The sequence below is a fragment of the Amblyomma mixtum genome, chromosome 3, assembly GCF_055824585.1.
Source record: "Amblyomma mixtum isolate Tamu chromosome 3, ASM5582458v1, whole genome shotgun sequence".
NCBI classification, from domain to species: Eukaryota; Metazoa; Arthropoda; class Arachnida; order Ixodida; family Ixodidae; genus Amblyomma; species Amblyomma mixtum.
The window spans coordinates 409,974,545-409,997,555 of NC_143014.1; the positions used below are offsets into that span (position 1 = coordinate 409,974,545).

The 23,011-nt window shown below is 51.9% G+C and overlaps 2 protein-coding genes and 1 pseudogene across 2 annotated transcripts; all 3 read right to left on the reverse strand.

Annotated features, from left to right (window-relative positions):
* Positions 1-2,784: 2,784 nt before the first annotated feature.
* On the reverse strand, positions 2,785-6,131 carry LOC149357614 (uncharacterized; annotated as a pseudogene).
* A 363-nt stretch (positions 6,132-6,494) lies between these two features.
* On the reverse strand, positions 6,495-8,303 carry LOC149357615 (uncharacterized). The gene has a single exon (XM_089577950.1). It carries the CDS (start codon positions 8,301-8,303, stop codon positions 6,495-6,497), a length of 1,809 nt encoding a protein of 602 aa, XP_089434076.1.
* Positions 8,304-20,890: 12,587 nt separating this feature from the next.
* LOC149357616 (uncharacterized) lies at positions 20,891-22,699 on the reverse strand. The gene has a single exon (XM_089577951.1). It carries the CDS (start codon positions 22,697-22,699, stop codon positions 20,891-20,893), a length of 1,809 nt encoding a protein of 602 aa, XP_089434077.1.
* Between the last annotated feature and the right edge of the window lie 312 nt (positions 22,700-23,011).

Consider the following 23,011-nt stretch of genomic DNA (forward strand, 5'->3'; position numbering starts at 1 on the left):
TTCTTATGCATTTTGTTTTCATATGTACTTTTGTGCAAAGGGCAAGCACTCCGCCGCTTCCCTCCAGCCCCGCGCGCTGCATAGCAGGAACTTTGGACAGTAAATAATTAGCACTGCTTGTGGACCTCGTAGGGCGCTGTTATAGCAGCACCGTCGCGTGAAGTGTTTCGCCCGTGTCGCTTGCTTGGTCCTGCATACATAGAAAATTATACGCGTCGCCCGGAAGTACACCCGCGACTGGCAAATCGCACTCCGCCGTGCACGCTTGTGGGGTTCTGGTCTATGTGCTCCCCGCCCGCCTCTGTCTTGGCCTCAAAACGCGGACCTACTTGGCGAGAGAAAATATTCAATTTGCTGTGGCCGTAAGGCAGCGCAGCAAAATTAAAGAAAAATGAACACTCTGCTAGTTGGTAATAAAGGACTAACAACACTTGGAACGGGCTACGCGCAGAGCTAGCACAGACAAACTTTATTTAGTTCAGATAAATTTCATGAGGGCGGACTTGCCCCCCACCCTCCCCCCCGCGTCCTTGTCAACCAGCCGAGCTCCCTCGGGACCTGGCGGCTTCGAAGGCTTGTCTTACGACGGACTTATGCTCTTCGAGGTCCTATGGCTGCGTGGCGATACCACCCAGGACTCCTTACTGACAGCTGCAGCGGTGGATTGGGCGCATGCAAACGTCATATGGGCTGGGCAGCTCCTCTGCAGGGCGAAATGCCGCGTCGGACCGCGGGTACGGGCGCTCGATGCGAGGCGCCGCTGTAACATCGTTGATGCAGACGACTCACTAAGATTTAGACTAGATGTTGCATAAATTATTGCTATCTCACAACAGAAAAAAATAAAATAATACTTTTTACTCTAACGCGAAACATATCTGCGATAAGAAATGCATAGTTGCCATGATGAGCACAAACGTCTGGCCACAATGCATCAAAAATTTTAAAGCTTAACAACAATGTCTTTTTTGTAAGCTTGGAACTCACACTGTTTTCCTTGCTGCAGAAATGAGGTTCCTTTTGTCTCAGCAAATAATAAGTTCCCACTAAGCATTTTTAGTACAAGCGGGAAGTGGTAGTTTGGTTCAGAAATGTGGCCACCAAGGTTATTCACGTAAGTCTGGCAACAAAGTAAAAAATTTGAAACAAATGTTAAATATTGTTATAAAATAATTATGCAGCTACAAATTTTGAATTTACAAAACACAGAACATATCCGCGAATAGAAATAGCTGCCATTATGAGCACAAACGTCTGGCCACACTGCATAAAAAATCTGAAAGCTCAACAACAATGTCTTTGTTGTAAGATTGGAACTTACGCTGATTTGATTGCTGCGGAAATGAGGCTGTTTTTGTGTCAGCAAATAATATGTTGCCACTGAGCATTTTTAGTAAAAGTGGGAAGTGATAGTTTTCGTTCAGAAATCCGGCCACCAAGGTTATTCACGTAAGTCTGGCAACAAAGTAAAAAATTTGAAACAAATGTTAAATATTGTTATAAAATAATTATGCAGCTACAAATTTTGAATTTATAAAACACAGAACATATCCGCGAATAGAAATAGTTGCCATTATGAGCACAAACGTCTGGCCACACTGCATAAAAAATCTGAAAGCTCAACAACAATGTCTTTGTTGCAAGATTGGAACTTACGCTGTTTTGATTTCTGCGGAAATGAGGCTGTTTTTGTGTCAGCAAATAATATGTTGCCACTGAGCATTTTTAGTAAAAGTGGGAAGTGATAGTTTTCGTTCAGAAATCTGGCCACCAAGGTTAAATGTTAAATTGTTAAATTTTGTTATAAAATATTTATGCAGCGGCAAATTTGGAATTAATAAAATTTGTTTAGTTTGCATCGTTGCACATAATCGTTTGGTGTACTTTTTAGGCATTTGAAGCCCATAACTTCTACTACACTTGTGCACAACTCTGCAGGGTTGTCGCCAGTTGGTTCAGTGACTCTCGCTGTCAGGGGTTCGGTGATCGCGCGATTGATTGATTGATTACAAACATCTTTATTTCTTCAATGTTCTCAGAACATGTGGGTGGGCCGCCTAGTGCGGTAGTCCACTGGCTGCTGCTGCTGCGCTGGCCCTCCCCACATGACAGTAGACATGATATGATAAGTTACCACGTGGTTTGAGCGTTATCTTCTGCTCCACCAGCAAGAGAAAAATTTAACCGGTCGTAATTGGCTATTGATCGTTGATTATCCCAAAACGTACCTATACACTATTAGAAATACATTCGGGAAGGACATAGTACTTTAGGACGCTTATAATATTCAAAACACACACCGTGAAATACTCAAGCCTATTAGCTTTTCCCTTCTGCAGAAAGGCGACCAGTTCGGCTCTGAGTTCAACGTGTGAGATCGGTTCACTAGAAAAATGTCATCCTACTGCTTGCTGGGCCGCAAGCAGTAGGATGTTGACGTGCCACTGGTCGGTATCGGTCAGCTCCGTGGGTGGGCGTCCTGCCTTGGTACGGAACAAAGTGAGAAACGACTGCCCTACACCAATACTCCGGAAGAGCCCCGTCTTCGCAAACCAGACCTGCTGTAGGAGAACTTGGCATTGCTCAGCGCCCAAGTTGCACGAAGGACTTCTTGGCGACATCCAGTCCGGGTGTGCTGCGAGAGAGAGAGAGAACAACTTTTATTTAGAAAGCCTGCAGAGTCGGTTGGGCTCCCTCCAAGCAGGGAGGACAAGCTTTTACCGCGACGCGGCCACTACGTCAATCTCGTGCGTTGTGCTCCTTGAGGTCTTGTTACGTCCCTCGCTACTTCTGCGGGCTCGAGAGGGCGGCCGCCCCCTTCCTGGGGGTGCCGCCCCCTCTCCTCGGTTTCGCTCGGTCGCTGCCTCTCGAGAGCTGCCGAGACCTGCTGGACGGCCTTGAGTTGTGTCTTTTGATCACAGCTCCTCGTTGCAGCCTCTAGCTGCGGCGGGATCGTCGTCTTCTCGCTGGCTTCGCGCGGATTTACGCTACAGTCCCAAAGGATGTGAGCCGCGGTGGCTCTCTCCTTCGCGCACAGTCTGCATATGTCGCTCGCGTGCACACTCGGACACACGTGCTTAGCTAGCACCGGGGTGAGCAGGGACCCCGTCTGTAACTGTATATATAACACTGCCTCCTTCCGGGTAAGCCCCGGGTGAGGTGGCGGCATAGTCTGTCTGTTCAGTCTGTACCATTTCACTATTTCGTTGAAGGTGGTCATCTTGTCCTTGGCACTGCGCCGCGACCAGGACTCCGAGTCGGCCGCGCTTTCAGCCGCGCGGTTGGTTAGTCCTCGCGCGGCCGAGTTGGCCGTCTCGTTGTCGTTCACGTTTCCGCGTTCCGACACGTCACTGCCCATGTGGGCCGGAAACCACTTGATCACCACAGGACTGTTGCGTCCGATGTCTTCGGCCTTGCGCAGTATGCTCGCGGCCTCACTACATACCCTACCCTTGGCGTAGTTCTTCACTGCCGTTCTAGAGTCACACAACACTGTAGTACACCGGGGTCGGAAACGGCCAAGGCGATGGCCACCTCCTCCGCCCGGTGCGCTTCTCGAGTCTGGACGCTCACCGTGGTCTTCGTTGCACCCGTCGATCCCCGACAACCACCGCCGCGTATGCGTCGGTGCTCCCTTGATACTCTGCCGCGTCCACGTAGGCGGCGCCTTCTTCTCTGGCGTGGAGGTCCACGAGAGCCCTGGCCCTCGCCAACCTCCGCTCCCTGTTGTGCTCGGGGTTCACGTTCTTCGGGATCGGGAAGACCCTGAGCTTTCTGTTGATGCTATCTGGTATAGGTACGTCTTTCTGCTGCTTGCCTTCCCTCGGTTCGAGGCCAAGGTCCCGCAGTATCTGTCTTCCGGTTCCCGTTTCGGAGAGACGCTCGAGTTGCGCCGTTCTCTCTGCTTCGGCTATTTCGTCCAGTGTGTTGTGGACTCCCAGCGCCATGAATTTTTTCGGTGCTCGTGCCCCCGAGGAGACCGAGTGCCGCCTTATACGCCTTGCGTATGGTGGCGGCTATCTTGTTAAGTTCACTCGGCCTCCAGTTGTGGAAGGCGGCCACGTACGTTATGTGGCTAACTGCGAAGGATTGAACGAGCCTAGTCAGGCTCTCCTCCTTCATCCACGCTTTTCTGTTGGACACCCTCTTGATGAGTCTCATTGCCGCAGCCGCCTTGCCCGCGAGCTTGTTGACCGTGTCACCGTTGACTCGGTTTCGCTGGACGAGCAGCCCGAGTATCCGAATCTTCTCGACCTCCGGTATTACCTGTCCTCCCGCCCTCTTGACCGTGATCTTGGGACGCTGGTACTTGACTTCCATATTCTTTCTTTTCCTGCACGATCCTTTCGGGGGAATCACCAGCAGTTCTGACTTGGCCGGGGAGCAAACGAGTCCAGACCCGTCCAGCTGCTCCTCGATGGCGTTGACCGCTTCTTGCAGCGTTGTCTCGATGTGTCCGTCGCTTCCTCCCGGTACCCATAGCGTCACGTCGTCGGCGTAGATGGTGTGCCGGACTCCCGCTACTCTTTCTAGCCGGGTGGCCACCCCGATCATCACGAAGTTGAAGAGTAGCGGGGAGATCACCGACCCCTGCGGAGTTCCGACGCTGCCCAGCTTCTTCTCTTCGAACTGTAGGTCTCCCGCACAGATTTCGGTGGTTCGTTCCGTCAGGAAGTCTTTGATGTACTGGTATGTCCTCCTGCCCATGTTTAGCCTGCATACTTGTGCCAGGATAGCCGAGTGCCTCACTTTATCAAAGGCGCTCTGCAAGTCCAGCCCGAGTACGGCTCTGTGGTCCTTGGGTCCCGTCGTATCGTCGATGATCTCGTTCTTCAGTAAGATCATGGCGTCTTGCGTCCCGAGTTTGTTCCGAAACCCGATGATGGAGTTTGGGTATAGCTCCGATTCTTCCAGGTAACGCTGCCACCTGTTCATGACAACGTGCTCGAGGAGCTTTCCCACGCACGAAGTGAGTGAGATCGGCCTGACGTTCTCTATGTTGGGCGGCCTGCCAGGCTTGGGGATGAGGATCGTCTTGGCTGCTTTCCATTGCTTGGGTAGCCTTCCTTCTTGCCAGCACTTGTTGTAGAAGATCGTGAGCGTTTCGATGGCCGCTTCGTTGAGGTTCTTGAGCGCTCTGTTGGTCACTCGATCGGGACCCGCGGCAGACCTTCCATTGAGTTCCTGCAGGGACACTCTTACTTCCCAGGTCTGGATGTCGCAAACTAGAGTCTCGTTCTCCTTGCCTTGGTAATCCGGGTGTCTTTCCGTGGGGGTGGTCGGCAGGTACTTGGCGTCCAAGCGCCGCTTGACCTCGTCCTCCCCGTGTTCGCAGATTGCCTTGTGTAGGATCCTGGCCAGGTTGTTGTGTTGGTGGCCCTTGGTCTTGGTTTCGTCGAGGAGGTGCCGCAGCATGTTCCACGTCTTGCCCTTGTGCATCTGTCCGTCGGCTTCGTTGCAGGCCTCGTTCCACTGTTGGGTGCATAGCACCCTGCAGTGGACCTCGATCTGCCTGTTGAGCTCGGCGATCTTCTTCCTTAGACTTCGGTTGGTTCGTCGCTTCTGCCACCTCGCCTTTATGGACTGCTTGGCTTCTATCAGGTGGGCCAGCCGACTGTCCATCTTGTCTGTCCGTTCGTCCGTCTCTAGCTCTTTGGTGGCTCCTTCCGTCGTCTCAACGACGTTGGCCGCCCATTGCTCGATGTCCGTAATGTCCTCTTGCACCGCGGGTAGCGCCTTTCGAAAGGCGTCCAAGTCCGTAATGCGATGCTTTCTTATGCCGGTGTTGCCTTGGCCTTCGAGCAGTATGACGACCTCTACGATGTAGTGATCGCTGCCCAGCTCTTGGCCCGTGTTTCTCCGTTTCGCTTCTCTTGATCCTCCTTCAGTTTTGATGAAGGTAAGGTCCGGAGTTGTGTCTCTCGGAACAGATGTGCCGATCCTGGTGGGAAAGGCCGGATCCGTGATTAGGTTCAGTCCGACGTCGGTGGCGTCTTGCATCAGCTCTCTCCCCTTGACCGTAGTTCTGTGGTAGCCCCAGTCTTGGCTCGGTGCGTTAAAGTCTCCGCACACTACGAGCGTATTGCTTCCCGCGACTGAAGCTGCCTTGTGGAACAGTGCCTTGAATTTCTGTTGCCCGTGGGACGGGTTGCTGTAGACGTTCACCAGGAAAGTGCTCTCCCTCCTCTTCTTTCCCGTGATTACTTCCACCGTGCAGTGTTCGATGGCGCTTCTGCCGATCATTTCGTGTTCCACGAAGGTGATCCCTCTCCTAACGAAGGTGCAGACCCCTCTGCCCTTGCCCTTGGACGTGTCCCTTTTGCTCGGCGGGCTGTCGTGCGACCGGTAGCCCGGTAGTTTCGGCGTCTCTTCGCTGTGTGTTTCTTGAATCATTATGACGTCTGGTTTCCTCGTTAGTTGCTGCAAGTGTTGCTGCAGCACTGCTCTCTTGCCGGTAAAGCCGTTGCAGTTCCAGTGCCAGACCAAGAGGTCTCTCACTGGGGGTGTGGATGCTGCTGTACTTGCTGTCCCGTCCATGATTGCTGCAGTTTGGCGGTGATCTGTGCTTCCATACATTGTATTTGTGCCTGTACCTGCGTCTGCAGCTGTGCTTGCATTTGCGCCATCATGTTCTGGATCGTGCTCTGTATATTCGTTGTCATCTGCTGAACCGTTTGCGCGAGCGCAATAAGTCGTTCGTTGGTTTCCTTGCTGGTCGCCTCCAGACGCTCGAGTCTGACGTCCTGTTTTTCGATTCTCTCCATTGTCTTTCGTTCCTTGGCGACCTCTATGGCTCTCCTCTTGGGAGCCGGTCCCGCCGTTTTCGTGGCTCTCGGGTCCACCTCGACCTCTAGTTCGTCCTCGGTTATCTCTTCTTGTTCCCTCTCTTGTGCGGGCTTCGGCAGCAGCTGCTGCTGTTGCTGCATCGCAATTAACGTCGTTAGCTTCGCGTTGATTTCCTTGATGGTTGCGTCCTGCTCGGCGATTCTCTGCTTTAGCTTCTCGTTCTCGTCTCTTAGGGCTTTTATTACCATTCCATTCTCATCTTGGAACTTCTTCGTGGCGTTTTGCGCCGGTGGTTGTCTTTTCTCTGCCATGTTAGCCTTGACTGCTTCGGCCCAGGTGACTCTTTCCCCCGACTGCGACGGTCTGTGGCGGCTGGCGCTCCTGCCTCCCTGGCTGTTGTCCCTCTTGCGGCTGCTGTCGCGCTGCCTCGAATCCCCGCGGGGTCTCTCAGCAGACGGCGCTCGCAGCGGCGGAAAGCTTTTCGGACCCAGTTGTTGCTGCATGGCTTCCATCTTGCGTTCCCATTGCCGTTTTTTGACCACATACGGCATCTTGTACTTGTTTTTGCATTCCCTCTCGCCCGTTGGATGCTGTCCCCCGCAGAGCTTGCACTTGGGCTTGCATTCGCGTTTGTGATCCTCGCTGGGGTTCACGATTCCGCAGCCGAAGCATACTTTGGCATTGGGATTCGGGCGTACGTCTCTTCTATGGCTGATCCTGCCGCATTGCCTGCACACGTCAAAATGCTTGCGGTAAAGCCCGCACCTGACAAATATCGAGCCATACTTGACGTAGTTCGGTACTTTTTGTCCAGCGAAGAGTACTATCACTGTGGTTGTATTGCCGATTCTGTGCGCCTCCACCGCTAGGGGGTTGCATGGGTTCACGATGTTTTCGGTTATCTCCTCCGGGGTGTCGTGTACGGCTATGCCTCGGATGACTCCCTTGACCGTGCCGTCCGGCGCCGTTCGGTAGGCGCTGACTTCGTATGCCTTGTCTCCTACGTTTAGGGTTTTGACCTTAGAGTACAGCGTGGCACGCCTCTCGTCCGGGGTGCGTACCACGATGATGTTTGGCTGCGCGTTCGTGCAGATGGTGTCTGCTTTGGCTTCTTCCTTCGTTATTCGAACCGCCGTCATGACGGCCGACATAATTATTGAAACCTCAGTTCTCGCTACGTTGAGACCTCCCCGTGGTCTCATGACTATCTTGGTGTCTTCCTTCGGCATGTCTATCGGCATCATCGCCGCTTTCGTTACCGAGGCTGCAACTCTCTTAGCAACACTGGCCCTAGTCTTGGGTCTAGACTGGCGAGTAGTGGCGGCGGAATCACCGTTTTCCTTGCCGGCCATGATCTGCTTGATGCGCTTGCCGGAGGCCGACCAGCCTTCGGCTTCTTCCGGTGTAATGTCCTCTCCGGGAACTTCAATGGACGTACGCCCGCCGAGACTGCCGATGCTCGGCGCTGACGTTATGCTGTCTCCCATCGACGTGGCCACTTCCATGTCGGACGCCATCTTGGTCGTGCTCGTCGTCGGGTTAGGCCTAGCGGCCGGGCCCGTCGCCACCGGTGGCCGTACTTGTGGTAGGCCGACGCTAGGCCTAGCACCGCACCAGAGAAAACTCCTCGTAAATCGGGAGAATCACGTACCGCTTGGTCAAAACTGGTACCGGTCGATGCCCCGCACTTTCCCGCACACTTTGATACCAAATATATCGCGGTAACTGTAAATTAACACTGCGTTAATTGGCATAATAGCAGGGGCCGATGAGAAGCGCGTCCCCTCCCGTCGGCGACCGCAGCGCCCTCTCGGTGTGCTGCCGCTCATTTTTTCTGCGCCTTCGCGCGCGCGACGACGCCTTTCGGCTGCGAACAACTAGCACCGACTTTTGGAAAGCACGGCGGCCACAGCTCGCGAGCGCCATGCGGTTTTCCGCACTAGATCTCGCCCCCACAGCTCGCGGCGCATCATGGAGGAAGGAAATTGTCCTTTTTCCATGGTAACTCGGCATTGAGCGAGTGCGCCGGCGGCCGCCGGGACAGGCGACTGGGAGAATGGAGTGAATAATTTCACTGCGACGAGTTTTCAGTGGGTGGTCGGCTCGACTAGATCGCCTTTATGGCTTTGGAAACAGCAGCACTGACGAAGGTCTACGCAGAGTCCTCCCCATTAATCGGCGTGTCAGCGCGCGCTCATTTCTTTTTGCCTTCATATGCATTTTGTTTTCATATGTATTTTTTTGCAAAGGGCAAGCACTCCGCCGCTTCCATCCAACCCCGCGCGCTGCATAGCAGAAACTTTGGACAGTAAATAATTAGCACTGTTTGTGGACCTCGTAGGGCGCTGTTCGAGCAGCACCGTCGCGTGAAGTGTTTCGCCCGTGTCGCTTGCTTGGTCCTGCATACACAGAAAATTTTACGCGTCGCCCGGAAGTACACCCGCGACTGGCAAATGAGGACTCCGCCGTGCACGCTTCTGGGGTTCTGATCTATGTGCTCCCCGCCCGCCTCTGTCTTGGCCTCAAAACGCAGACCGACTTGGCCAGAGAACATATTGAATTTGCTGTGGCCGTAAGGCAGCGCAGCAAAATTAAAGAAAAATGAACACTCTGCTAGTTGGTAAAAGAGGGCTAACAACACTTGGAACGGGCTACGCGCAGAGCTAGCACAGACAAACTTTATTTAGTTCAGATAAGTGGCAGGAGGGCGGACTTGCCCCCCACCCTCCCCCACGCGTCCTTGTCAACCGGCCGAGATCCCTCGGGACCTGGCGGCTTCGAAGGCTAGTCTTACGACGGTCTTATGCTCTTCCAGGTCCTATGGATGCGTGGCGATACCACCCAGGACTCCTTACTGACAGCTGCAGCGGTGGATTGGGCGCATGCAAACGTCATATGGGCTGGGCAGCTCCTCTGCAGGGCGAAATGCCGCGTCGGCCCGCGGGTACGGGCGCTCGATGCGAGGCGCCGCTGTAACATCGTTGATGCAGACGACTCACTAAGATTTAGACTAGATGTTGCATAAATTATTGCTACCTCACAACAGAAAAAATAAAATAATACTTTTTACTCTAACGCGAAATATATCTGCGATAAGAAATGCATAGTTGCCATGATGAGCACAAACGTCTGGCCACAATGCATCAAAAATTTGAAAGCTCAACAACAATGTCTTTGTTGTAAGCTTGGAGCTCACACTGTTTTACTTGCTGCGGAAATGAGGTTCCTTTTGTCTCAGCAGATAATAAGTTCCCACTAAGCATTTTTAGTACAAGCGGGAAGTGATAGTTTTCGTTCAGAAATCTGGCCACCAAGGTTATTCACGTAAGTCTGGCAACAAAGTAAAAAATTTGAAACAAATGTTAAATATTGTTATAAAATAATTATGCAGCTACAAATTTTGAATTTATAAAACACAGAACATATCCGCGAAGAGAAGTAGTTTCCATTATGAGCACAAACGTCTGACCACACTGCATAAAAAATCTGAAAGCTCAACAACAATGTATTTGTTGTAAGATTGGAACTTACGCTGTTTTGATTGCTGCGGAAAGGAGGCTGTTTTTGTGTCAGCAAATAATATGTTGCCACTGAGCATTTTTAGTAAAAGTGGAAAGTGATAGTTTTCGTTCAGAAATCTGGCCACCAAGGTTATTCACGTAAGTCTGGCAACAGTCTAAATTTGGAAACAAATGTTAAATTTTGTTTGCAAATTTGGAATTAATAAAATTTGTTTAGTTTCCATCGTTGCACATAATCGTTTGGTGTAATTTTTAGGCATTTGAAGCCCATAACTTCTACTACACTTGTGCACAACTCTGCAGGGTTGTCGCCAGTTGGTTCAGTGACTCTCGCTGTCAGGGGTTCGGTGATCGCGCGATTGATTGATTGATTGATTACAGACATCTTTATTTCTTCAATGTTCTCAGAACATGTGGGTGGGCCGCCTAGTGCGGTAGTCCACTGGCTGCTGCTGCTGCGCTGGCCCTCCCCACATGACAGTAGACATGACATGATAAGTTATCACGTGGTTTGAGCGTTATCTTCTGCTCCACCAGCAAGAGTAAAATTTAACCGGTCGTAATTGGCTATTGATCGTTGATTATCCCAAAACGTACCTATACACTATTAGAAATACATTCGGGAAGGACATAGTAGTTTATGACGCTTATAATATTCAAAACACACACCGTGAAATACTCAAGCCTATTAGCTTTTCCTTTCTGCTGAAAGCGACCAGTTCGGCTCTGAGTTCAACGTGTGAGATCCGTTCACTAGAAAAATGTCAACCTACTCCTTGCTGGGCCGCAAGCAGTAGGATGTTGACGTGCCACTGGTCGGTATCGGTCAGCTCTGTGGATGGGCGTCCTGCCTTGGTACGGAACAAAGTGAGAAACGACTGCCCTACACCAATACTCCGGAAGAGCCCCGTCTTCGCAAACCAGACCTGCTGTAGGAGAACTTGGAGTTTCTCAGCGCCCAAGTTGCACGAAGGACTGCTTGGCGACATCCAGTCCGGGTGTGCTGCCGCTCTTTTTTTCTGCGCCTCCGCGTGCGCGACGACGCCTTTCGGCTGCGAGCAACTAGCACCGACTTTTGGAAAGCACGGCGGCCACAGCTCGCGAGCGCCATGCGGTTTTCCGCACTAGATCTCGCCCCCACAGCTCGCGGCGCATCATGGAGGAAGGAAAATGTCCTTTTTCCATGGTAACTCGGCGTTGAGCTAGTGCGCCGGCGGCCGCCGGGACAAGCGACTGGGAGAATGGAGTGAATAATTTCACTGCGACGAGTTTTCAGTGGGTGGTCGGCTCGACTAGATCGCCTTTATGGCTTTGGAAACAGCAGCACTGACGAAGGTCTACGCAGAGTCCTCCCCGTTAATCGGCGTGTCAGCGCGCGCTCATTTCTTTTTGCCTTCATATGCATTTTGTTTTCATATGTATTTTTTTGCAAAGGGTAAGCACTCCGCCGCTTCCCTCCAGCCCCGCGCGCTGCATAGCAGGAACTTTGGACAGTAAATAATTAGCACTGTTTGTGGACCTCGTAGGGCGCTGTTAGAGCAGCACCGTCGCGTGAAGTGTTTCGCCCGTTTCGCTTGCTTGGTCCTGCATACACAGAAAATTTTACGCGTCGCCCGGAAGTACACCTGCGACTGGCAAATCAGACTCCGCCGTGCACGCTTCTGGGGTTCTGATCTATGTGCTCCCCGCCCGCCTCTGTCTTGGCCTCAAAACGCGGACCGACTTGGCCAGAGAAAATATTCAATTTGCTGTGGCCGTAAGGCAGCGCAGCAAAATTAAAGAAAAATGAACACTCTGCTAGTTGGTAAAAGAAGGCTAACAACACTTGGAACGGGCTACGCGCAGAGCTAGCACAGACAAACTTTATTTAGTTCAGATAAGTGGCAGGAGGGCGGACTTGCCCCCCCCACCCTCCCCCCCGCCTCCTTGTGAACCGGCCGAGATCCCTCGGGACCTGGCGGCTTCGAAGGCTAGTCTTACGACGGTCTTATGCTCTTCCAGGTCCTATGGCTGCGTGGCGATACCACCCAGGACTCCTTACTGACAGCTGCAGTGGTGGATTGGGCGCATGCAAACGTCATATGGGCTGGGCAGCTCCTCTGCAGGGCGAAATGCAGCGTCGGACCGCGGGTACGGGCGCTCGATGCGAGGCGCCGCTGTAACATCGTTGATGCAGACGACTCACTAAGATTTAGACTAGACGTTGCATAAATTATTGCTACCTCACAACAGAAAAAATAAAATAATACTTTTTACTCTAACGCGAAATATATCTGCGATAAGAAATGCATAGTTGCCATGATGAGCAACGTCTGGCCACAATGCATCAAAAAATTGAAAGCTCAACAACAATCTCTTTGTTGTAAGCTTGGAGCTCACACTGTTTTACTTGCTGCAGAAATGAGGTTCCTTTTGTCTCAGCAAATAATAAGTTCCCACTAAGCATTTTTAGTACAAGCGGGAAGTGATAGTTTTCGTTCAGAAATCTGGCCACCAAGGTTATTCACGTAAGTCTGGCAACAAAGTAAAAAATTTGAAACAAATGTTAAATATTGTTATAAAATACTTAGGCAGCTACAAATTTTGAATTTATAAAACACAGAACATATCCGCGAATAGAAATAGTTGCCATTATGAGCACAAACATCTGGCTACACGGCATAAAAAATCTGAAAGCTCAACAACAATGTTTTTGTTGTAAGATTGAAACTTACGCTGTTTTGATTGCTGCGGAAATGAGGCTGTTTTTGTGTCAGCAAATAATATGTTCCCACTAAGCATTTTTAGTACAAGCGGGAAGTGATAGTTTTGTTCAGAAATCTGGCCACCAAGGTTATTCACGTAAGTCTGGCAACAAAGTAAAAAATTTGAAACAAATGTTAAATATTGTTATAAAATAATTATGCAGCTACAAATTTTGAATTTATAACACACAGAACATATCCGCGAATAGAAATAGTTTCCATTATGAGCACAAACGTCTGGCCACACTGCATAAAAAATCTGAAAGCTCAACAACAATGTCTTTGTTGTAAGATTGGAACTTACGCTGTTTTCATTGCTGCGGAAATGAGGCTGTTTTTGTGTCAACAAATAATATGTTGCCACTGAGCATTTTTAGTAAAAGTGGGAAGTGATAGTTTTCGTTCAGAAATCTGGCAACCAAGGTTATTCACGTAAGTCTGGCAACAGTCTAAATTTAAATTTTGAAAAAAATGTTAAATTTTGTTATAAAATATTGATGCAGCTGCAAATTTGGAATTAATAAAATTTGTTTAGTTTCCATCGTTGCACATAATCATTTGGTGTAATTTTTAGGCATTTGAAGCCCATAACTTCTACTACACTTGTGCACAACTCTGCAGGGTTGTCGCCAGTTGGTTCAGTGACTCTCGCTGTCAGGGGTTCGGTGATCGCGCGATTGATTGATTGATTACAAACATCTTTATTTCTTCAATGTTCTCAGAACATGTGGGTGGGCCGCCTAGTGCGGTAGTCCACTGGCTGCTGCTGCTGCGCTGGCCCTCCCCACATGACAGTAGACATGATATGATAAGTTATCACGTGGTTTGAGCGTTATCTTCTGCTCCACCAGGAAGAGAAATATTTAAGCGGTCGTAATTGGCTATTGATTGTTGATTATCCCAAAACGTACCTATACACTATTAGAAATACTTTCGGGAAGGACATAGTAGTTTAGGACGCTTATATTATTCAAAACACACACCGTGAAATACTCAAGCCTATTAGCTTTTCCCTTCTGCTGAAAGGCGACCAGTTCGGCTCTGAGTTCAACGTGTGAGATCCGTTCACTAGAAAAATGTCAACCTACTCCTTGCTGGGCCGCAAGCAGTAGGATGTTGACGTGCCACTGGTCGGTATCGGTCAGCTCTGTGGGTGGGCGTCCTGCCTTGGTACGGAACAAAGTGAGAAGCGACTGCCCTACACCAATACTCCGGAAGAGCCCCGTCTTCGCAAACCAGACCTGCTGTAGGAGAACTTGGAGTTGCTCAGCGCCCAAGTTGCACGAAGGACTTCTTGGCGACATCCAGTCCGGGTGTGCTGCCGCTCATTTTTTCTGCGCCTCCGCGTGCGCGACGACGCCTTTCGGCAGCGAGCAACTAGCACCGACTTTTGGAAAGCACGGCGGCCAAAGCTCGCGAGCGCCATGCGGTTTTCCGCACTAGATCTCGCCCCCACAGCTCGCGGCGCATCATGGAGGAAGGAAAATGTCCTTTTTCCATGGTAACTCGGCGTTGAGCTAGTGCGCCGGCGGCCGCCGGGACAAGCGACTGGGAGAATGGAGTGAATAATTTCACTGCGACGAGTTTTCAGCGGGTGGTCGGCTCGACTAGATCGCCTTCGTGGCTTTGGAAACAGCAGCACTGACGAAGGTCTACGCAGAGTCCTCCCCGTTAATCGGCGTGTCAGCGCGCGCTCATTTCTTTTTGCCTTCATATGCATTTTGTTTTCATATGTATTTTGTTGCAAAGGGCAAGCACTCCGCCGCTTCCCTCCAGCCCCGCGCGCTGCATAGCAGGAACTTTGGACAGTAAATAATTAGCACTGTTTGTGGACCTCGTAGGGCGCTGTTAGAGAAGCACCCTCGCGTGAAGTTTTTCGCCCGTGTCGCTTGCTTGGTCCTGCATACACAGAAAATTTTACGCGTCACCCGGAAGTACACCCGCGACTGGCAAATCGGACTCCGCCGTGCACGCTTCTGGGGTTCTGATCTATGTGCTCCCCGCCCGCCTCTGTCTTGGCCTCACAACGCGCACCGACTTGGCCAGAGAAAATATTCAATTCGCTGTGGCCGTAAGGCAGCGCAGCAAAATTAAAGAAAAATGAACACTCTGCTAGTTGGTAATAGAGGGCTAACAACACTTGGAACAGGCTACGCGCAGAGCTAGCACAGACAAACTTTATTTAGTTCAGATAACTGGCAGGAATGCGGACTTGCGCCCCACCCTCCCCCCCGCGTCCTTGTCAAAAGGCCGAAATCCCTCGGGACCTGGCGGCTTCGAAGGCTTGTCTTACGGCGGTCTTATGCTCTTCCAGGTCCTATGGCTGCGTGGCGATACCACCCAGGAATCCTTACTGACAGCTGCAGCGGTGGATTGGGCGCATGCAAACGTCATATGGGCTGGGCAGCTCCTCTGCACGGCGAAATGCCGCGTCTGACCGCGGGTACGGGCGCTCGATGCGAGGCGCCGCTGTAACATCGTTGATGCAGACGACTCACTAAGATTTAGACTTGACGTTGCATAAATTATTGCTACCTCACAACAGAAAAAATAAAATATTACTTTTTACTCTAACGCGAAACATATCTGCGATAAGAGATGCATAGTTGCCATGATGAGCACAAACGTCTGGCCACAATGCATCAAAAATTTGGAAGCTCAACAACAATGTCTTTTTTTGTAAGCTTGGAACTCACACTGTTTTACTTGTTGCAGAAATGGGGTTCCTTTTATCTCAACAAATAATAAGTTCACACTAAGCATTTTTAGTACAAGCGGGAAGTGATAGTTTGGTTCAGAAATCTGGCCACCAAGGTTATTCGCGTAAGTCTTGCAAGAAAGTAAAAAATTTGAAACAAATGTTAAATATTGTTATAAAATAATTATGCAGCTACAAATTTTGAATTTATAAAACACAAAACTTATCCGCGAATACAAATATTTGCCATTATGGCACAAACGTCTGGCCACACTGCATAAAAAATCTGAAAGCTCAACAACAATGTCTTTGTTGTAAGATTGGAAATTACGCTGTTTTGATTGCTACGGAAATGAGGCTGTTTTTGTGTCAGCAAATAATAAGTTGCCACTGAGCATTTTTAGTAAAAGTGGGAAGTGATAGTTTTCTTTCAGAAATCTGGCCACCAAGGTTATTCACGTAAGTCTGGCAACAGTCTAAATTTTGAAACAAATGTTAAATTTTCTTATAAAATATTTATGCAGCTGCAAATTTGGAATTAATAAAATTTGTTTATTTGCATCGTTGCACATAATCGTTTGGTGTAATTTTTAGGCATTTGAAGCCCATAACTTCTACTACACTTGTGCACCAAATCTGCAGGGTTGTCGCCAGTTGGTTCAGTTACTCTCGCTGTCAGGGGTTCGGTGATCGCGCGATTGATTGATTGATTACAAACATCTTTATTTTTTCAATGTTCTCAGAACATGTGGGTGGGCCGCCTAGTGCGGTAGTCCACTGGCTCCTGCTGCTGCTCTGGTCCTCCCCACATGACAGTAGACATGACATGATAAGTTGTCACGTGGTTTGAGCGTTATCTTCTGCTCCACCAGCAAGAGCAAAAATTAACCGGTCGTAATTGGCTATTGATCGTTGATTATCCCAAAACGTACCTATACACTATTTAAAATACATTCGGGAAGGAAATAGTAATTTAGTACGCTTATAATATTCAAAACACACTAGTTCGGCTCTGAGTTCAACGTGTGAGATCGCTTCACTAGAAAAATGCCATCCTACTGCTTGCTGGGCCGCAAGCAGTAGGATGTTGACGTGCCACTGGTCGGTATCGGTCAGCTCCGTGGGTGGGCGTCCTGCCTTGGTACGGAACAAAGTGAGAAACGACTGCCCTACACCAATACTCCGGAAGAGCCCCGTCTTCGCAAACCAGACCTGCTGTAGGAGAACTTGGCATTGCTCAGTGCCCAAGTTGCACAAAGGACTTCTTGGCGACATCCAGTCCGGGTGTGCTGCGAGAGAGAGAGAGAACAACTTTTATTTAGAAAGCCTGCAGAGTCGGTTAGGCTCCCTCCAAGCAGGGAGGACAAGCTTTTACCGCGACGCGGCCACTACGTCAATCTCGTGCGTTGTGCTCCTTGAGGTCTTGTTACGTCCTTCGCTACTTCCGCGGGTTCGAGAGGACCGCCGCCCCCTTCCTGGGGGTGCCGCCCCCCTCTCCTCGGTTTCGCTCGGTCGCTACCTCTCGAGAGCTGCCGAGACCTGCTGGACGGCCTTGAGTTGTGTCTTTTGATCACAGCTCCTCGTTGCAGCCTCTAGCTGCGGCGGGATCGTCGTCTTCTCGCTGGCTTCGCGCGGATTTACGCTACAGTCCCAAAGGATGTGAGCCGCGGTGGCTCTCTCCTTCGCGCACAGTCTGCATATGTCGCTCGCGTGCACTCTCGGACACACGTGCTTAGCTAGCACCGGGGTGAGCAGGGACCCCGTCTGTAACTGTCTATATAACACTGCCTCCTTCCGGGTAAGCCCAGGGTGAGGTGGCGGCATAGTCTGTCTGTTCAGTCTGTACCATTTCACTATTTCGTTGAAGGTGGTCATCTTGTCCTTGGCAGTGCGCCGCGACCAGGACTCCGAGTCGGCCGTGCTTTCAGCCGCGCGGTTGGTTAGTCCTCGCGCGGCCGAGTTGGCCGTCTCGTTGTGGTTCACGTTTCCGCGTTCCGACACGTCACTGCCCATGTGGGCCGGAAACCACTTGATCACCACAGGACTGTTGCGTCCGATGTCTTCGGCCTTGCGCAGTATGCTCGCGGCCTCACTACATACCCTACCCTTGGCGTAGTTCTTCACTGCCGTTCTACAGTCACACAACACTGTAGTACATCCGGGGTCGGAAACGGCCAAGGCGATGGCCACCTCCTCCGGCCGGTGCGCTTCTCGAGTCCGGAGGCTCACCGCGGTCTTCGTTGCACCCGTCGATCCCCGACAACCACCGCCGCGTATGCGTCGGTGCTCCCTTGATACTCTGCCGCGTCCACGTAGGCGGCGCCTTCTTCTCTGGCGTGGAGGTCCACGAGAGCCCTGGCCCTCGCCAACCTCCGCTCCCTGTTGTGCTCGGGGTTCACGTTCTTCGGGATCGGGAAGACCCTGAGCTTTCTGTTGATGCTATCTGGTATAGGTACGTCTTTCTGCTGCTTGCCTTCCCTCGGTTCGAGGCCAAGGTCCCGCAGTAGCTGTCTTCCGGTTCTCGTTTCGGAGAGACGCTCGAGTTGCGCCGTTCTCTGTGCTTCGGCTATTTCGTCCAGCGTGTTGTGGACTCCCAGCGCCATGAATTTTTCGGTGCTCGTGGCCCCGAGGAGACCGAGTGCCGCCTTATACGCCTTGCGTATGGTGGCGTCTATCTTGTTACGTTCACTCGGCCTCCAGTTGTGGAAGGCGGCCACGTACGTTATGTGGCTAACTGCGAAGGATTGAACGAGCCTAGTCAGGCTCTCCTCCTTCATCCCCGCTTTTCTGTTGGACACCCTCTTGATCAGTCTCATTGCCGCAGCCGCCTTGCCCGCGAGCTTGTTGACCGTGTCACCGTTGACTCGGTTCCGCTGGACGAGCAGCCCGAGTACCCGAATCTTCTCGACCTCCGGTATTACCTGTCCTCCCGCCGTCTTGACCGTGATCTTGGGACGCTCGTACTTGACTTCCATATTCTTTCTTTTCCTGCACGATCCTTTCGGGGGAATCACCAGCAGTTCTGACTTGGCCGGGGAGCAAACGAGTCCAGACCCGTCCAGCTGCTCCTCGATGGCGTTGACCGCTTCTTGCAGCGTTGTCTCGATGTGTCCGTCGCTTCCTCCCGGTACCCATAGCGTCACGTCGTCGGCGTAGATGGTGTGCCGGACTCCCGCTACTCTTTCTAGCCGGGTGGCCACCCCGATCATCACGAGGTTGAAGAGTAGTGGGGAGATCACCGACCCCTGCGGAGTTCCGACGCTGCCCAGCTTCTTCTCTTCGAGCTGTAGGTCTCCCGCAAAGATTTCGGTGGTTCGTTCCGTCAGGAAGTCTTTGATGTACTGGTATGTCCTCCTGCCCATGTTTAGCCTGGATACTTGGGCCAGGATAGCCGAGTGCCTCACTTTATCAAAGGCGCTCTGCAAGTCCAGCCCGAGTACGGCTCTGTTGTCCTTGGTGCCCGTCGTATCGTCGATGGTCTCGTTCTTCAGTAAGATCATGGCGTCTTGCGTCCCGAGTTTGTTCTGAAACCCGATGATGGAGTTTGGGTAAAGCTCCAATTCTTCCAGGTAACGCTGCCACCTGTTCATCAGAACGTGCTTGAGGACCTTTCCCACGCACGAAGTGAGTGAGATCGGCCTGAGGTTCTCTATGTTGGGCGGCCTGCCAGACTTGGGGATGAGGATCGTCTTGGCTGCTTTCCATTGCTTGGGTAGCCTTCCTTCTTGCCAGCACTTGTTGTAGAAGTTCGTGAGCGTTTCGATACCCGCTTCGTTGAGGTTCTTGAGCGCTCTGTTGGTCACTCGATCGGGACCCGCGGCAGACCTTCCATTGAGTTCCTGCAGGGCAACTCTTACTTCCCAGGTCTGGATGTCGCGATCTAGCGTCTCGTTCTCCTTGCCTTGGTAATCCGGGTGTCTTTCCGTGGGGGTGGTCGGCAGGTACTTGGCGTCCAAGCGCCGCTTGACCTCGTCCTCCCCGTGTTCGCAGATTGCCTTGTGTAGGATCCTGGCCAGGTTGTTGTGTTGGTGGCCCTTGGTCTTGGTTTCGTCGAGGAGGTGCCGCAGCATGTTCCACGTCTTGCCCTTGTGCATCTGTCCGTCGGCTTCGTTGCAGGCCTCGTTCCACTGTTGGGTGCATAGCACCCTGCAGTGGACCTCGATCTGCCTGTTGAGCTCGGCGATCTTCTTCCTTAGACTTCGGTTGGTTCGTCGCTTCTGCCACCTCGCCTTTATGGACTGCTTGGCTTCTATCAGGTGGGCCAGCCATCTTGTCTATCCGTTCGTCCGTCTCTAGCTCTTTGGTGGCTCCTTCCTTCGTCTCAACGACGTTGGCCGCCCATTGCTCGATGTCCGTAATGTCCTCTTGCACCGCGGGTAGCGCCTTTCGAAAGGCGTCCCAGTCCGTAATGCGATGCTTTCTTATGCCGGTGTTGCCTTGGCCTTCGAGCAGTATGACGACCTCTACGATGTAGTGATCGCTGCCCAGCTCTTGGCCCGTGTTTCTCCATTTCGCTTCTCTTGATCCTCCTTCAGTTTTGATGAATGTAAGGTCCGGAGTTGTGTCTCTCGGAACAGATGTGCCGATCCTGGTGGGAAAGGCCGGATCCGTGATTAGGTTCAGTCCGACGTCGGTGGCGTCTTGCATCAGCTTTCTCCCCTTGACCGTCGTTCTGTGGTAGCCCCAGTCTTGGCTCGGTGCGTTAAAGTCTCCGCACACTACGAGCGTATTGCTTTCCGCGACTGAAGCTGCCTTGTGGAACAGTGCCTTGAATTTCTGTTGTCCGTGGGACGGGTTGCTGTAGATGTTCACCAGGAAAGTGCTCTCCCTCCTCTTCCTTCCCGTGATTACTTCCACTGTGCAGTGTTCGATGGCGCTTCTGCCGATCATTTCGTGTTCCACGAAGGTGATCCCTCTCCTAACGAAGGTGCAGACCCCTCTGCCCTTGCCCTTGGACGTGTCCCTTTTGCTCGGCGGGCTGTCGTGCGACCGGTAGCCCGGTAGTTTCGGCGTCTCTTCGCTGTGTGTTTCTTGAATCATTATGACGTCTGGTTTCCTCGTTAGTTGCTGCAAGTGTTGCTGCAGCACTGCTCTCTTGCCGGTAAAGCCGTTGCAGTTCCAGTGCCAGACCAAGAGGTCTCTCACTGGGGGTGTGGATGCTGCTGTACTTGCTGTCCCGTCCATGATTGCTGCAGTTTGGCGGTGATCTGTGCTTCCATACATTGTATTTGTGCCTGTACCTGCGTCTGCAGCTGTGCTTGCATTTGCGCCATCATGTTCTGGATCGTGCTCTGTATATTCGTTGTCATCTGCTGAACCGTTTGCGGGAGCGCAATAAGTCGTTCGTTGGTTTCCTTGCTGGTCGCCTCCAGACGGTCGAGTCTGACGTCCTGTTTTTCGATTCTCTCCATTGTCTTTCGTTCCTTGGCGACCTCTATGGCTCTCCTCTTGGGAGCCGGTCCCGCCGTTTTCGTGGCTCTCGGGTCCACCTCGACCTCTAGTTCGTCCTCGGTTATCTCTTCTTGTTCCCTCTCTTGTGCGGGCTTCGGCAGCAGCTGCTGCTGTTGCTGCATCGCAATTAATGTCGTTAGCTTCGCGTTGATTTCCTTGATGGTTGCGTCCTGCTCGGCGATTCTCTGCTTTAGCTTCTCGTTCTCGTCTCTTAGGGCTTTTATTACCATTCCATTCTCTTCTTGAAACTTCTTTGTGGCGTTTTGCGCCGGTGGTTGTCTTTTCTCTGTCATGTTAGCCTTGACTGCTTCGGCCCAGGTGACTCTTTCCCCCGACTGCGACGGTCTGTGGCGGCTGGCGCTCCTGCCTCCCTTGCTGTTGTCCCTCTTGCGGCTGCTGTCGCGCTGCCTCGAATCCCCGCGGGGTCTCTCAGCAGACGGCGCTCGCAGCGGCGGAAAGCTTTTCGGACCCAGTTGTTGCTGCATGGCTTCCATCTTGCGTTCCCATTGCCGTTTTTTGACCACATACGGCATCTTGTACTTGTTTTTGCATTCCCTCTCGCCCGTTGGATGCTGTCCCCCGCAGAGCTTGCACTTGGGCTTGCATTCGCGTTTGTGATCCTCGCTGGGGTTCACGATTCCGCAGCCGAAGCATACTTTGGCATTGGGATTCGGGCGTACGTCTCTTCTATGGCTGATCCTGCCGCATTGCCTGCACACGTCAAAGTGCTTGCGGTAAAGCCCGCACCTGACTAATATCGAGCCATACTTGACGTAGTTCGGTACTTTTTGTCCAGCGAAGAGTACTATCACTGTGGTTGTATTGCCGATTCTGTGCGCCTCCACCGCTAGGGGGTTGCATGGGTTCACGATGTTTTCGGTTATCTCTTCCGGGGTGTCGCGTACGGCTATGCCTCGGATGACTCCCTTGACCGTGCCGTCCGGCGCCGTTCGGTAGGCGCTGACTTCGTATGCCTTGTCTCCTACGTTTAGGGTTTTGACCTTAGAGTACAGCGTGGCACGCCTCTCGTCCGGGGTGCTGACCACGATGATGTTTTGCTGCGCGTTCGTGCAGATGGTGTCTGCTTTGGCTTCTTCCTTCGTCATTCGAACCGCCGTCATGACGGCCGACATAATTATTGAAACCTCAGTTCTCGCTACGTTGAGACCTCCCCGTGGTCTCATGACTATCTTGGTGTCTTCCTTCGGCATGTCTATCGGCATCATCGCCGCTTTCGTTACCGAGGCTGCAACTCTCTTAGCAACACTGGCCCTAGTCTTGGGTCTAGACTGGCGAGTAGTGGCGGCGGAATCACCGTTTTCCTTGCCGGCCATGATCTGCTTGATGCGCTTGCCGGAGGCCGACCAGCCTTCGGCTTCTTCCGGTGTAATGTCCTCTCCGGGAACTTCAATGGACGTACGCCCGCCGAGACTGCTGATGCTCGGCGCTGACGTTATGCTGTCTCCCATCGACGTGGCCACTTCCATGTCGGACGCCATCTTGGTCGCACTCGTCGTCGGGTTAGGCCTAGCGGCCGGGCCCGTCGCCACCGGTGGCCGTACTTGTGGTAGGCCGACGCTAGGCCTAGCACCGCACCAGAGAAAAGTCCTCGTAAATCGGGAGAATCACGTACCGCTTGGTCAAAACTGGTACCGGTCGATGCCCCGCACTTTCGCGCACACTTTGATACCAAATATATCGCGGTAACTGTAAATTAACACTGCGTTAATTGGCATAATAGCAGGGGCCGATAAGAAGCGCGTCCCCTCCCGTCGGCGACCGCAGCGCCCTCTCGGTGTGCTGCCGCTCAT